This window comes from Equus asinus, chromosome 8, assembly GCF_041296235.1.
Source record: "Equus asinus isolate D_3611 breed Donkey chromosome 8, EquAss-T2T_v2, whole genome shotgun sequence".
NCBI classification, from domain to species: domain Eukaryota; kingdom Metazoa; phylum Chordata; class Mammalia; order Perissodactyla; family Equidae; genus Equus; species Equus asinus.
The window spans coordinates 61,684,852-61,700,889 of record NC_091797.1 but is presented as its reverse complement, the minus strand read 5'-3'; the positions used below and the strand labels follow the sequence as shown (position 1 = coordinate 61,700,889).

General features: G+C 43.7%; 1 protein-coding gene across 11 annotated transcripts in view; it reads left to right on the top strand.

Moving 5' to 3' along the window:
• RREB1 (ras responsive element binding protein 1) overlaps positions 1 to 16,038 on the top strand; it is a 173,847-nt gene that overhangs the window by 122,138 nt on the left and 35,671 nt on the right. For 10 of the 11 annotated variants that reach the window (XM_044773291.2, XM_070515647.1, XM_070515643.1 and 7 more), the window contains 2 exons: positions 14,138 to 14,282; positions 14,831 to 14,967. In XM_044773291.2, coding sequence (XP_044629226.1) covers positions 14,138 to 14,282; positions 14,831 to 14,967 — 282 coding nt within the window. Of the gene's footprint in view, positions 1 to 12,779; positions 12,804 to 14,137; positions 14,283 to 14,830; positions 14,968 to 16,038 lie in introns of those variants that run through there. The other variant, XM_044773295.2, reaches the window with a different exon arrangement.

Below are 16,038 nucleotides of genomic sequence, written 5' to 3'. Positions count from 1 at the left end.
AGTTTCCTTTATCTTAGTTTTATGAGAGGACCCTCAGCACATAAGCAACTCAGTAGATTGCTATATTAGTAAAAGAAAATCAACTCCAGAGACTTAGGTAGCATATTAAGTTATGTGTAATCACGTTGACAGGTGTGTTATAGCTCCGATAATGCCCATAACTTCTTATAATTTAATTCTAGTAAATAAACTTAAATGATATTTTGAAAGTAATTGTGTATTTGGTAAATAGGGTGACTAGTGATGCACATTTCAGCTCATTTTGGAAAAGGCCTGGGGGAGAGACCTTCTCAATTTATTACCCTATCTGGTGCAGTTTTTCTAGTTGCCACTTCCCTGTTTGCAGATTGTCGTGTTTTTGAGGTTTGAAAATCCTTTATCCCAAACCTTTCTAACCACAGCTTCATTCCTGGGCAAAATAATAGGCTGCTATCAAGTGCAAAACATGCATCACGGAAACATCACCGTGGCTCCAGGTTGTAACTTCCCAGAACTCTTTATCAGCTGCTTCCACGTTGAAAATTTGGAGTGAGCGGTGCTCGTCTTCCAAAACAAGCTTGGGAAACTGAGCCAGAGCACGCCCTCTGGGAAAGCTCAATGTAGGAAAAAGGGCATTGAGCTTTGCAGTTGTAAAACTTTGCAAAAAGTGCTGGACTGCAAAGCTGTGAAGAAGTGATGATACTTGAAAGAGAAGATTGAAATGAACTCATTGGGAAGAAATCCTACTTCTGAAATGGGTATTTTTCTTTTGCAGATCGTGATTGCCTTGGAAAAATAGGAAATTAATTTTCACTTTGTTCTTCATTTTATAAACTATAGACTTTTAAGCTATAAAGAGAGTTGTGGAGTATAGTCATGCATCACTTAACAACGGGGATGCGTTCTGAGAAATGTACTATTAGGTGATTTTGTTGTTGTGCGAACATCATGGAGTCTACTTACACAAACCTAGATGGTATAGCCTACTACACACCTAGGCTATATGGTACTAATCTTATGGGACCACTGTTGTATATGTGGTTCATTGTTGACCAAAATGTCATTATGCAGCACATGACTATATGCATTATGTTAAGGACATGCTGAAGACTCTGGCGGGAGCAAGCTTTCCTGACTAACTTCTCCATTCATTCTCCAGAGAGCAGGGATGTGTTCTCATTTCAGCTGTGTCATTAGAAGAGTGAAGATGAGGAAGGGAAATCCCTGGAACATCATCTAGTTGTTTCGCCACAGGCTTTCTTTCCTACTGCGATGAGCATGACTGTTTCTGTTGCTAAGTACAGGAGACATAGACCCTGAGGATGCCACTGGATAATGGACAGTCTTCAGGAACAGGGGCTTATGTGTTCCTATTATGCTGGAAGAAACCATTCACTGCACAGAAATGTGACCTACTCCATGATAAATGAGACCATGAAGGCTCCGAATTTAGCACACTACTCTCAAATGCTTAGGCGGAGCCAGCTTTGGTGCACATGACTAAACTTGGGTGTCTGAACAGGTGGCCAGCATTAAAGGACACAAGGAGCAGAGGTAGGAAGTAGAGGTTAGTCACTTCTTTACCCTTGGAGCCCAACAAGAGGAAGGGCCCTGTGAACTTCTGTCATGGTGATAATGAGTTTCTGAGGACATCTGTAACTAGTTTTGGTACTTGCTACTTCTCAAGGGTGGAGGTGGGCACTCAGAGCCTCAGCTAGTCCCATCTTGAAATGAGTCTTAGTTACCAGGTGCCTGCTTCCGTGACATATTCCTTGGGGGGAAGGAAGGTATCAGATCAGTTTGCATGGGAAGAAGTTATTTATAGGATAAAAATCTGTAGGACACCTTGCCCAAGACTGTATGGGTGTTTTGTTTCCTTTGAAAATTTTCTGTAAAAAAGAAGGAAAAAATGATTATACAATAACATTTCTTTTATCTACAACTAAGTATCTTTCCCTTAGTGGGGATAACAGATCAGAAGAAAATATTTTCCTGGGATGCTCAGAGATCTTAACACATTCAGCTCCACTTAGAAGATGAAAAATGTTCATGCAGCTCTCTACAAAGATTGTTGAGTGGTTTGTGTAAATGAGATTTTAGTGATATATACACTGTCAGCATCAGTATAAGCTGTGCTGGACATATGATCCTTACACATGGGGGGTGTTGAGTGAATATTTGGTAGTTTCATGATGATAGTACTTGCGTATCAAGCAGTTGCCAGATATTTAGTACTCTGTGTACTGAAATAGTCAGACATACTTCAGGTCTAGTTTAGAAATGTCTTCCTTAACTAGTGTTGAAACTTTTTTCTTTTTAACCAGAAAAAAAAATCATTTAAGTATAGTACCAGTTAATATGCTTTGTACTCTCTTGAGAGTTCACATCATTAAGATGCCCAGAATTTTCCCCTTGAGAGTGAACATTTACAAATCTGTTTATCACAGCAAAATGTCTGTTACTCGTTCCCTCAATAGCATTATTAAGCTTTCACCAAATGAGTTTATTGTTTAATTATATTTCAATGTTCTTAGCATTTCTTTACATCTCATTGGCTAGAACTGAAACCTGTATGCTTTTATTTTAACTTCAGTAGTGGTTTCCATAAAGGCGGCCTCTCTGTGTGGCTTCTAAGAACTCTTCCTTCCTCTCTGGCTAGGGCTGATAAAGGATGCTCCACAGAATGGCGAAGGGAGCCTCTCTTTCATCGTCTGTAATGGGGCTGACATTTTGCTCACAGAATTTGTTATGAGAATTAAATGCTATAAAAATACCCAAGCCTCTGGCTCACATGAGATGTTCAACAAATTGTGGTTCCCTTCCTTTCTTTTCTCCCTTAAGAAATTTAACCCACCAGTCCCTTCTACATGCTGGTAAGCATGTGTATTTACAAAACCAAGAAAACAGATTCTGCGACTTTCAACCACAAAGGTACCATAAGCTTCGTTCTGAGAACCGGACAGTCTGAGCACTGTTTTGTAGAGAAGCTGTGTGCCATATACCTAAATTTCCTTTTCCAAGTTGAACACTTCTTTTGCGGGGATTGCTTGTTCTGTAGTGTTTTTATATTTTTCGTGTGGATTTCCATTCGCACTATTAGATGAGAGTCTGTGGTCCTTTTCAGAACTCTTACTTTATGTTTTAGAAATCTGCAAATGATAGAAAGCTGTTCTCTGAGACAACAGGTTAGAGTGATTTGTTACAGAATTTTATTCTTCAAGTAAGATAAAAAAGCATAAGAAAATAGCAAAGCTGAAAGTTGACCCATTTTGATGGCTAGTCTCTTGTATAGCCTGTTTTGTGTTTGCTAGACTGACATTCTGGAAAACATTCTCCCTTCTCCTTAGTGTTGTTTTTTTTCTTTTCTAATACCCCATAGCAACCAGCATGGCTTATTTTGTTTTTTTGCAAGGATATTTGAAAAATATACTTGTGGCTGGTGCTCACTTCTTATTCTGCATTTTTCTCTGAAGGACCAGTTTGAGTTCAGTTATGCCAAAAAGAGCTCACTCATAGAACTACCCCAGTGTGAGGATGTGTTCAACACCAGTCCAGCCTTCTTTGTCCTGTCACTGTTTCTCAAGTTTCTAATCTGCTCCAGAATTAAATAGTTTATTATCATTTGGCCGACTGGATGCCGATGTTTATAACTTAAGTTTTCTTCTGTTTGGGCAGAGGTCATGTTTGTCTATTAGTTTGTTTTTGGAATTAAGCAGATGCAAAAGAAATGTTCTCTTGAGTGCAGGCAGTAGAGTGTTTTTGACATATATTGTTGAGATATTTTGAAAGCTCAGTTGAACCAGGTAAAACTGGTGAATAGCATCAAAATCTGGAGCATCCCTGCTTGCCCACACTTGAACAACCTGGTAATTGTGAGAGCAAGAAATTAGGTCACAGAAGGTAAGGTATGTGCTTGCTAGGGGTGAGATGACGAGTGGAGGGCTGGCCTCTGCTAGGAGTACGACACGCCCCCTTCTCTTCTCTCCCTACTCCACATATCTAATGTCTTGAGAACTTTGAACACGTCCTTAGGGTATGTCCCGTTTAGTTTTATAATATGAAAGTAGCAATATGAAGAGGAAGGGGAGGAGGAGAGCGGGCCTGATGGCCAGTATTAGATCACAAATGTAAACCTGCAGGGTGCTGGCTGCAGTTCCTGCGCAGCACGTCCTGCTTTATACCTTGCGTTTTTCCGCCTTTGTCTAAATATTCAACCTGTCCAACCTGTTTGGGCTGAACAAGCTGGTGCTAGCAAACATCGAAACGTGCCCACTCACTGTCAGTGTTTTTCAGATTTGTGAAGGAAGGTGATTAGCAGCAAAATCTGCCCCCCTTCCCTCCCACTAAAAAGTGAACAAGCAACACAGAAATCGTAGCACACGTATTTATCACACTGGCTCCTCACTCGCCTCCCCTTGGGCGTGTGTGTGTGTGCTGGTGGGCCTTTCTCCTCTGCTTCTTCCAGGGCTCTGGGTTGGTAGCTTGTTGGCCTTCAGTGGGGAGAGATTTTATATTTCCTTAAACCAGAGATTCAGTTTCATAATGGGTTCCTTGGTATGTGGTGTCAGCACTTAATTCTTATTCCTCATGCTTATATAACCCAGCTCGCTCAAGAGGACTGTTCCAGTTTAACAGGTGGGAAAACTGAGATCTGCGATGTTAGGGGGTTCAGCTAAGAATGTAAGCAAGTCTTGGACCCTTCTTCTTGGGCTCCCTCTCTCCCTGGGTTGCTGTAGATGGGGCAGCGTGGTGCTCTCTCTTGCAGCGCATCGTTTGATTATTTGTTTCACCTCTGGCCAGCAAGGATGAGCGGTGACTAAACTGCAGTCACAGACAAGGGCCTCTGTGGCCTAGTTGGTTTTCAGGTGATGTTTCTCTTGGGACTCATTTTCGTTTTTTCTCTCCCAAATCAGAGGTGACCTGATCTTGGTACCCCCTTCCCTCTCAGCTGTTTTTCACTGACCCCTAAGTAATGTAATATGGTGACTCTCCTTTTCACAGTGCTCCTGCCCGCACCCTCCGTTTCCCGCTTTGGCTTGCGGCAGGCCATCTCAAACAGCCCAGCCTAAGCAGTTCTTGTTCCTCTTTTGGAAGAGCCTGAGGAGCAGCAAACAGTGACTTGGCACTACCTTATTGTGGAGATAGTCATCTCTTCCTCCTCTGCAAGAAGAAAAAGGATGTGAATAACTGGGTTCTGCCATCTCTGAGAAAGCTAAAGCCAGCTCCCCTCAGGGCTGAAGTGAAAAAGGGTCTGGTGACTTGAGCATTTCCATTCTACCTTGAAGCTTAGGTTTTGGGGATTGGCAGTGTAAAGGCATTCTCTGAGGAGCAGGGGTTTGGTGGGGCGATTGCTTCCCTGAGAGGTAATGGCTTTGGGCTGGTGAGGCCACTTGGGGAGTGTCAACTTCAGATGGGCTTCATCACCTACAGATTCAGGAGTCACTCCTGGGATAGGGCCAGCATTGGGATGTGGGGTTGGGACCCTGGGTGTATGGGAATGTTGAAGAAATGGAAGGAGTTTAGCCCAGGGAAGGGAAAGAGTCCATTACAAGATGGCGGCTGCCCTGAGTATCTAAGGGACTGGCAGAGGGGGAAGTGGTAACTTTCTCCTTATTGTGTCTCTGGATTAACACAGGGACGGTCCAAGCAGGCCAATTTCAGTTCTCCATGAATTAGAGAATTCTCTCTGGGTGAGAGAGAGGTCAACTCATCCAACCTCTGAGGTTTTTTTGTTTGTTTTTTAAGAATCTGTGATTTTATGGAAATATGTAGTATGTATTCTGTGCATATTATAAACATGTATCGAGGGAGCCAAATAACGTGTGGAGAGTATTATAACAAATGAAAAATTACTTTAGCAAAATAAGGGCAGGCCGAGGGGGAAAACTTACAAGAAGATTTCGGGTGTATTGATTCAGAGGCATAGTGGTTAGGAACAGGGTCTAGAATAAAGATTTTTAAAGGTTGATATTTATTGACGTGGGCCGACTGCCAAGCTCCCCTATGCTGTGTTTGAAAGTTAAGAGAGGAGGAAGGAGCTTTAGAATGAACAGTGAAGGGCCCTCTATTCTCTAAGTAGACAGTCAATAACTAGAGAATGTTGGACCTTGAGTGTGTTCTGAGGTCAGCAGCTTCCAGTCTCACATGAAGTAGGGGACAAGAATGCAGTAGCCAAAAGGTTGTCTTTCTCCTACCTGAAGGATGGCTGGGAGATTGGAGACATTGAGGGAAAAATAATCTTCAGGCATCATAGTCCCAGCTCTGTCCCTCAGTGAGGAAGTGTTTGTACCAAGGTCTTACATGAGACCAAGATGGAGATGGAACTGCTTTCTCCAACACTGCAAAGGAACCCAGAGACAGGAGACAATGGGACAAGAGAGCGAAAATTGGCGTCCAGCTAGAACTGTGCACCTGAGTCAGGGTTGGAAAGCAGCTCAGGGCTGAGGAGCTGTGGAGGTAGATAGTGTAAAGGCAATTGATAATGAGTAATATGAAACTGAACCCCTGGTACATCCTACTCTGGGTTAAAATTTCTTAACTTCTTATATAGTTTCAATTTATCTTTACACTGACACCACCAGAACACTAGGCTACAGTCAACAAGATGAGATAAATTATCTACTCTTGGGATACATTTTCCTAATTCTGCAGAGGAAGAGGAGCTTGTGGAGAAAAAATGGTGTGTGGGATGTGGTCTTTAAAGACATCTTGCTCATCTTTTGCCCCTGAGCAGAGGCAGTAGGAGTAAATGTCTATATTAGGACTGAGGTGCAAAATTCTCTTTGTCGTACTCTCTGCTGGTCACATGGCCCATGTCAGAGGACATGGAATCTCACTGGCCCATGGTGGGGTGGGTGCAGTATCCGAACATTTTAGCACGAGCATCTCGAGAGCCCTGGGAGCAGCCTGTTAGAGGCATTCCCACAGCCAGCCTGCAGACAGTGGGAAACGCCTCTCTGAGGTTTGTACCTCATGCTAGGCTGACTTCTAGACTTTTCTGAGAGTTCTGTCTCTACAGTCAGAGAGGCTGCTTACACCACTGTCAAACCTTCCTCCACACCCCGACACAGCTGGCGTGACCTGCCTTCTGGATAAGCATGACTGAACCTGAACAACAGCCGAATTACTAGAAGGTGCCTTTGAGCTCACAGGTGGAGCCACGCTGGGAATCGCTTGGTTGATGCCTTGCCAGCCTCTCCCCAACCCCTCATCCACCTCTGTCTTCACTCCCCATCCCCTGATTAACTGGCACAGGACTCAGTTAATGTTACAAGCATCACTCAGAGCTCTTCACCCTTAAACCCCCCACCCCCCCACACACACACACAAAATCTGTTATGGAAACGTACACAAATCTTTCTGGAAACTTAATTCTTTGGCCCCAAATGTAAGGTATAGAACACTGGTGGTTCTTAATCTCATTCATTCCCTCTTTGCTTATCACAAGGCTTTGTTGGAAAAGCAAAGCTAAGCACCCATACAGATGGGTATGGGTCTATAATCAGGCTGTGAAAACCTGTTGGAACCTGTTGACCTCAGTTTGCAGGGCCCCCAAGTGGTGCTGAGTGCTATTTCTGTATGGTTTGTGTCCTGTGTACTGAATGAGTGACCTTCCTTATAATGCCATTCATTCAGAGGATCAAATAATTTAGCTCCTAGACTAATAAAACCTATGAGGAAGTTAAGATGGAAAAGTTAACAAATACTGGAAGCATCTAGATCTTGCCTGAGCTTTGACCTTCACAAGTAAATTAGATGAGAGTACTTGAAGCATGTTTGAGACCTGCCACGAAGATACCTTCTACTAGGTGATCCTGTAAACTTGTTGAGAGTTTTCCAAAGGATTTTACGCCCCCCAAAATTTTGAGAATGTTAAATTTCCCAGCTTTTTTTGTTAATGTATTTATTGGTAAACTTGTGCAGGGACTGCTGGTATATTGTAAGGTGAGCCTGAGAGAGGTTTAATGCTTATGTCCAACAAATGTCAACATCCTAGTCAGATAGTTAAACAAACCTGTGAACAGTATGAAGGGTTGAAGAATTTCACACTTGAGCAGGCATGAATATCACCTGGAAGGCTTGTGGAAACCCAGGGTTCTGGGGGTGGGGCTGAGAATTTGCATTTGTAACAGGCTCCCAGGTGATGCTACTGCTTCTTGTTGGAGGATTACAGTTGGAAAACCAGTGCTCTGGGAAATTGTTAGTATTATCCCCATTTTACATATGTGGAAACTGAAGCTGTGGAGTCTTCCGTGGTTACTAGATGATAGAACCAGAATGTATAGCCTAAAATGTCTCAGTGCTCTGAGACCACCCTAAGTCTTCATTGCCATCACGTGGTCTCTCTATCTACTGCACTATCTTCCCACCCTAATTTGCTTTTTGTCTACCTGAATTCCTGCTGGCTTCTCAGAGCAAGCCAGTACTTGAATGGTTAAGAGTTTACCTCCATCTCCAAATCTGTTGACTTCGATACCTAAGAAAGGTCAGCAGAAAGTTCCTGTATTTGGAGCTGGGAACAAGGAGGTTCAGGGAGGAAGGGAGAGACGTGCTGTAGGAGTTGGTCTGTCTCCTATGAGTTACTAGATTGGCCTTCAGCTCTTGTACAAGGTGTATTTGTTTCACCTTTGATATGTGCAGTATTCTGACAGCCCACTCTAGCTAAAATGGATCTTTTCACATTTTAGAAAATAAATTATTACATTTAGAGGAGGAAAACTTTGAGTTGAAAATCAGCACCCATCCTAAGATTCAAAGTAGGCTCCTGTCAGTGCTAAAAAGTACTCAGGTTTAGATTTTTTTCCTAGTTTAAAAAACATTTGCAGTATTTTTGTTCATTACTGTAAAAGCCCCCTTGGGCGTTATAAATGGGAGAAAACTTCACCTGACTCCTGAAAGAGTTCTGCTTAGGCCCCAGTGTGGCAGGATTTCTTCTGTTGAAGTGGTATGCCTCCAAAGGAAAATTCTAGAATTTTATGCAAAAAGCAGAAGCTTACTTTGACTTTACATTGATTTCTCTCTACTATGAATGTAGGTGTAGTTTTGAATGCATGAACACAGATTAATTCCAATAAGTGAAGAAAATAGCGTGTATCCTCAGTGTTCATCTTCAAGGTGTTTTTCATTAAAGTCCCTTCAGTACAGCACTGTTTACTATACAATCTCGTGTCAAGTTTGCTCACATTAAATCCTAGTAAGGTAAATTATAAGATGTCTTAGAAACTGAGGACACGGGGCTGGCCTGGTGGTGCAGCGGTTAAGTTTGCACATTCCACTTCTTGGCGGTGCAGGGTTCGCCAGTTCGGATCCTGGGTGCAGACATGGCACCACTTGGCACGCCATGCTGTGGTAGGCGTCCTACACATAAAGTAGAGGGAGATGGGCACGGATGTTAGCTCAGGGCCAGGCTTCCTCGGCAAAAAAGAGGAGGACTGGCAGTAGTTAGCTCAGGGCTAATCTTCCTCAAAAAAAAAGAAACAGGACATACATTGTAGTGATACTGCAAGTGTAACAGATTCTCTGCATATGCTTCATTCATCCATCCATTTAGCCATTTGTCAGATATTTAATGACCACGTACTATGTACCAGGGAATGGTACAGAGAATAAGAGAGACAATGTTCTTGCTATAATGGAACTTAATTTTCAATTGAGACTGAGGAGACAGTCAAACAAGTCAATACATGATATTTTTCAGTTACTGGTATGTGCTGTGAAGAAAGTAAAACTGGGTAGTAGGCTTGAGAGCATCTCCATGAGTTGGGTGAGACGCTTGGTGTGAGACCTGAATGTCAGGAGCCAGCCCTAGAAGGTCTGGGGTGGGGCAGCTTAGGCAGAAGGAGCAGCAAGTGCGCTGGCCACGGGGCTGGACTAGTTGGGTGAGTTTGAGGAACCCAGAGGGAGCTAGCATGTCTGAAAAGGCCTTGGGATCAGGGTAGGGGGCCAACAAATGAGATCCAAGAAGTAGGCAGAGGCTAGATTTAATTCTAAGAACAGACCGTCAGAGGCATTTAATCAAGGGAGTGGTATGATTTGATCCATATTTTAGAAGCTCACTGTGGCTGCTGTGTAGAGAATGGATAATAGAAAGAAGGACAAGAGAGAAAGCAGGGTGACCAGTTCAAAATATCAAGACCAGTCGGTTGAAAATCCTGAAATTGTCAGTATTTTTGCAGTGTATCTGTCTGTGAATTATACATCAGTCCTTGTGTGTAGATCTTTGCACATTCGTCCAATTATTCTTTAAGACAAATTTCTAGAAGCAGAATTACTGGGATAAAGGGCATACGTATTTAAAATTCTGATTGCTGATACTCAGCCACTTTGCAGACAGGTTGTTACCAATTTTCACTCCCATTGACAGTGAGTGAGAGAACCAGTTTTCTGAACCACACCAGCACTGCACATTTCTCATCCTTGCCAACCTGGAAAGTGAAAAGATGTTAACTGCTCAAGTGCAGAATGGAAGAGACAGGCTTGACAGCAGTTTGAACAAAGAAATCATGGCAATCTTAGCAGGAACTGAGGGTGTGACATTGCTGTCAAACACGCACAAGGGAACCCTAGCTCTGTTTACATAGCCCCTGGGGGTAGTCATCCCAGCCCTGTGCCCAGTGCGCTCAGGCCATATCCACATTGGTGGTCACTTCTGATCCAACGTTTCATGGATATTCACAAGCTGGAGAGTATTCCAAGATTAGCAGCGACCAGTATAATTCAACCCACTTGAAAGCAGAGCTTGAGGGGGTTGGCTGAAGGAGTGCTGGAGTTGTTCAGTTTGAGAACAGAAACTTTGGAGAAATGCAGTAGTTGTCTTGAACTATTTGAAGAGCTGCCACATAGAAGAGAATGTAGACTGATTCTGTGTTGCCCACGAGGACAGACAGACATTTAAAGAAAGGATGGAATTTTTGACTCAACCTGGAGAAGATGGTTTTAACAATTAGTGCTGTTGAAAATGGAGAGGTCCTTATTGCTGGAAGTATTCAAGCAGAACTCAGTGATGATCTCTCCAGCGTGCTGTGGAGAGGGACTTTCTGTGCTGAGTGGGAGGCTGGATAGCATCTCGGCTCCCTTTCAGTTCTGAGGCTTGTGGTAATTTATCGACTCTTAGGGTACATGGAAATTAGATAAATTTAGCCCTTGAAATAAAACCTGAGAGAAAAACAGACCCAGGCCTTCTAAAGAGGGGAGAGAGAATTGTCTCCTCCCACCAGCCCTCCTCTCTGTTTTGGCTGTGTTCTTCAGGAGGAGGCCATTGCTGGCTCATCATGGTGACTTGCCCCACTTCCTGTGAGTGTTTAGGAGGAAATGGACAGCTAATGTCACCACTCCTGCTGTCAGAGGCCAGGGAAGAAGAGAAGGGGTCGGAGTAGGGAGAATCTTTAACTACAGATCACATCCGTCTTCAGAAGTGGCTGGAGCTCCCAGATCTTTGCAGCTCAGCTATTGACTGAATTGAGTCCTTAAATGAGGCTGCAGCAGTTGGTCACCATGTAGCTGAAAAGACGGATTGGGAACTCCCCGTGTCTTAGCCAACAACCAGAGATTTAACCCTAGAATGGAGCATTGCTTGAGCTTTGAACCTGGGGCTTCAGCTGGGCTTCGTTGGAGAAGTGGAGTGGGGTGATGTGTTCGGCAGCCTTGTACTTGCCACCAAGCCCTTGAGACTGTTTTGATCTGGTCTCCGCTCCCCACGTCTAGCAATGATGCAGTTCACGGGCAGGCCCAGCTTTTCAGAATAAGATAGGCAACACTGCAGGTGGGAATGTTCTGTGCCTGACCGTGGGCCCTTTGTTCTCCTGTTGAAATTTAGTTAGAGTTTGGTACCAGCTGCTAGACCTAGGGCCACAGTCACTCGGAGAGGAAGTGTTTGGGTTCAGGTGAGAACCCTAAGATTCCAGCGTTCAATCCAGAACACAGATCCAAAGGCTTGGCCTCTGGAGGCAGTTTGGGGAAAAATCGTGAACTCTGGAGTTGGCTCACCTGGGTCTGTCCCAGCTGTGAGGCCCTGGGCATGTCGGCCTCTCTACACGTCAGTGGCCTCATCTGCAAAATGGAGACAGTGATCTGTGTAAAGTTGCCACCAGATCCTCACTGAGTGCTCACTCTAGTCCCTCCTCTTCCTCTGCGCTGTGAAAACAGCTTCTGTCAGGAATCCCAAGAACTAGATAATAAAGCATCGTTTTGTAAATGTTATTATCATGTGATAGAGAAGATGCAGCTTGCAGTAAGCTAGTGAACTGCTCCCAGTTGCCAGTCTCTGACTTCCAGCATTCTCACGGGTTATTGTAGCCTCATGTTCATCTGCATAATTCATCTATCGGCTGTAGAAAAGGGTATTCATGTTTCAAATTAATTTTGAGCAATTTATTGAAAGGGTGGGTTTGGCGCTAATTTACGTCCCGTAAGATTATCATTCTTGCTCAATTCTTAGATGCTTTAAAAAATTTTTTTACATTTCTGAAATTGGAATGTGCCACACAATAAATGTCAAAAGAAATTGCCAGCCTTTCTTTTTTCCCTCCAAATCCTGATATTAAGTGATGGTCTCCTTAAATCCCAATCACCTTAGAATAGACGGGGCACTTACAACAAGGCTGTTAATTTCCATTAACTTTTCCAAGGTTTTAGGTGACCAAAGACTGGTGATAAAGCATCCTTCCCTAATCTAAGCAGAGAATTATGTGGAGGTGGGCATGATGGTTGTCTGTGATTTTTTTCCATTTTCTCCCACTAGATCTTTCTGCTCCACCACACTGATTCCCCCTAAGAGAACAGAGGTTTGGCCTGAGCCTCCTTCCCTGAGGTCCATTTCCTCAAAGGTTAGGCCACATCTAACCCGCTGGTGGGTGGTTGGGGTGGTGCTCTTTGCGTAGGGAGACAGTATGACCAGAAGTTAATGTCTGCAGAGTCAGAACAAGTCCAGCATCTTACTTTCACTCACTCATAGAAGAGAAGACTTGCAGGTATCCTGGGGCAGGGGTCATGTGTGGGAAAGGCATCTTAGCCATCTCATTGAATCATTGGCCTGAGAGCCTGAATGGTTGCTGCTCCTGGTTCACAAGCTTCTCAGCCTTTGCATCCTTACCCTGTCTCTAAAGAAGTCACAGCACGAAGTGAGCTGAGCTGAGCTTCTTTCTAGAAGTGCGGTAGGATAGTTTATGAAAACTTTGCTGTCTTTTCCCATTCCTAAGAACTTCTCCAGTAAGATAATCCTATAACAGAATTATTTATAAAAAGCTGTGACTACATTCCTACATCTGGCATAGTTTAACCCCAGTCAAGGATGATGGTGGTGATGATGATTGTCATTAAGGAAAACTAAACCTTTTATGTCACAAAGTAAGGAAATTACAAAAAGACTGACTGTCTTTTTGTAATGTCATTCTTTCTTTCCCTGTAGATCTAGGGACCTTGTTCTTAGGATGTTTCTTTTAGAACTTGGTAACATAAGTCACTTAAATCAGGTCACCCATAAAACTCTCTTTTGGGAACATAAACATACTATATGTAATACTTTCTTATATGTGTGTTCCTCGTCTGTAGACATTAGGGTTGCAACATGTAACTTACTCATTCCGTTGTCCCAGCTACTCTCATGATCTATAAATCCAAGTAAAACCATGAACAAAATGGAATGGCTTTCAGATCTTAAGCACTCCAGACATTTGCTCTGTCAGCATTTCTCAAGTTTGACCCCCAACATGCAAAAGAGAGAGAATACGTAGTAGTGGTAGATGGGAGGGCGTTGGGTTCTGGGGGCAAATACAGAGTGATTACTTGGTTTCTGAACTAGCAGTATCTGGGAGTTCTTTAGTCCATAGAATTATGTGTCCTTAAAATAGTACATTTTGTCCAAATAAGGTGAACAGGTCATCACATGGTTTGTTTTCATCTCATTAGCACCAGTGAAGTTCATGAATGTCTTCCAACAGACAGCAACATTTTTGGATAGCACTTGCAAGAGCTTTAAGAGGAGTTCAAGGAGATTATACGGTTTTAGAAAGAGAGATGTCACTGTATAAATTATACCCCGTATCTCTTAACTAAAGAAAATTTAAGTACCAACCCCTAAATAAAATATAAGAAATGTAGAAGAAATAAGCCAACTCAGTTTTTTGCTAAATCACATTTTGTGTGTGTGTGTTCTTTCTAGGCATATGAAGATTCATGAGAAAGACCCTAACAGTGCGACAGCTGCAGCCCCTCCATCCCCACTGAAGCGCAGGCGGCTGTCCTCCAAAAGGAAACTGAGTCACGATGCCGACTCGGAGAAAGAAGACCCAGCACCTGCTAAAAAGGTCTTCTCTGCTCCCAGCGCAGATGTGTCTACCCACGGGACTCTTGGCAGAAATAGCTCTAGTCTTTATTTTCGCAGTTCGGGGACTTGGCAGACATCCATCCTAAGCTTTTCTCCTGTGTTTTCCCACCCTGTTTTGTAAGGTGTCTGCAGAAAAGAGTACCTGTGTGTGCCTCCTCTGTGGAGCCCCCTCACTGAGCCCACTGATGGCATGAAGAGCTTTCTCATTGTTCCCCTGCTTGTTTCTCCAGCTAGAATGGAGGCTTCCTAAGTGTTGAAGAGTCTCTTGTCCTTACTCTTTCATTCTCAGTGCCTGTCCATTACCTGCTGCTCCATAAATATCTGTTGAATGGATGGGTAGATGGATGGATGGATGGTATCATTCAGTGAGTATTTTTTTGTGTGAATGAAAGAGTGGTCATTAGCATCCTTAATATGTAGGAGGGAGAATCCTTTTATATAGTCTCTGGATTTAGTGTTGGCTTCTTTTCTGAAGCAAACCCATGTGGGAGGCCCCTTTCACAATCTCACTTTTTTCTTTGCCCTCAGATGGTGGAAGATGGGCAATCGGGTGACTTGGAGAAGAAGGCTGATGAAGTGTTTCACTGCCCAGTATGTTTCAAGGAGTTTGTTTGCAAGTATGGACTGGAGACCCACATGGAGACTCACTCAGATAACCCACTAAGGTAGGAGAAAGGGCGGAATATACCTCTACCCTGGAAAGCTCTTTTCATTCCTCTTTCTCCTGACATCTGACATAATCCTATTTCCCTTACTCCAAACTGGGCTGAAATGATTTAACTTGGGTGTGATGACGTTAATAAGGCAGTTAAGAATGGTGTGTGTTGTAGAGAAGAAGTTAGGCTGAGAAGTGTCAGAGAGAAGGTGGCTGTAGCCACAGGATGTGCTCACTGTGTTTCACTCTGCTTCCTTCGCTCCTGGCGAGGCCCCTGGAGCAATCACCATGAGCCCCCCATGCACAGGGAGTCTCCTATCACAAGGGGTCTTTGGGCAGCAGACGCATTTTCTTCACAGAAGGTGTTGCAACCCAAATGATGGTTAGCTGTGCTCCAGTGTGTGGTCAGCACAGGAAGGGCCTATCTGGTGTGCGTGACTGGATTATGCTGGTAGCACAGAAACATAAGAAAGCCTTTTGAGGGGCTGGCACAGTGGTGTACTGGTTAGGTTTGCGTGCTCCGCTTCGGTGGCCCAGGGTTCACAAGTTCAGATCCCAGGCGTGGACCTAGCACCACTTGTCAAGCCACACTGTGGCAGCATCCCACATAAAATATGGGAGGATTGGCAACAGATGTTAGCTCAGGGCCAGTCTTCCTCACAAAAAGAAAAAAAAAAGGCAAGACAAATTTCTACTTCGTGCAAGACCCTTGACCTATAGTGAAGCCAGTCACAGTAAAACCAGGGATAGGTGATTGTTCTGCTGGTCCAGGTTCAATTTTAGGTCTTTGCTGGCTCCAGTTTTTCTGATCCTCAGCCTTCTCAGGCAGAAAACGTGGATAGTAATCTGACTTTTCAGCAGAATTCAGGGTTGGGGCTTGGGAGGGCTCAGCTTTCTTTCTTTACCTTCTCTGAGAACTTTTTCCTCAGGCGCAAAGTCCTGTGCTCTTGGTGAACAGATAGGCTTGAAACCTTTTCCTATGGAATCCCCACTTTTCAAATGCTACTGCCATAGTTTTTAGGCTTTGAAGAGAACAAGGCACCTAGGGGAGCGTCTGGTGGACTTGAAAGTAGCACATCCT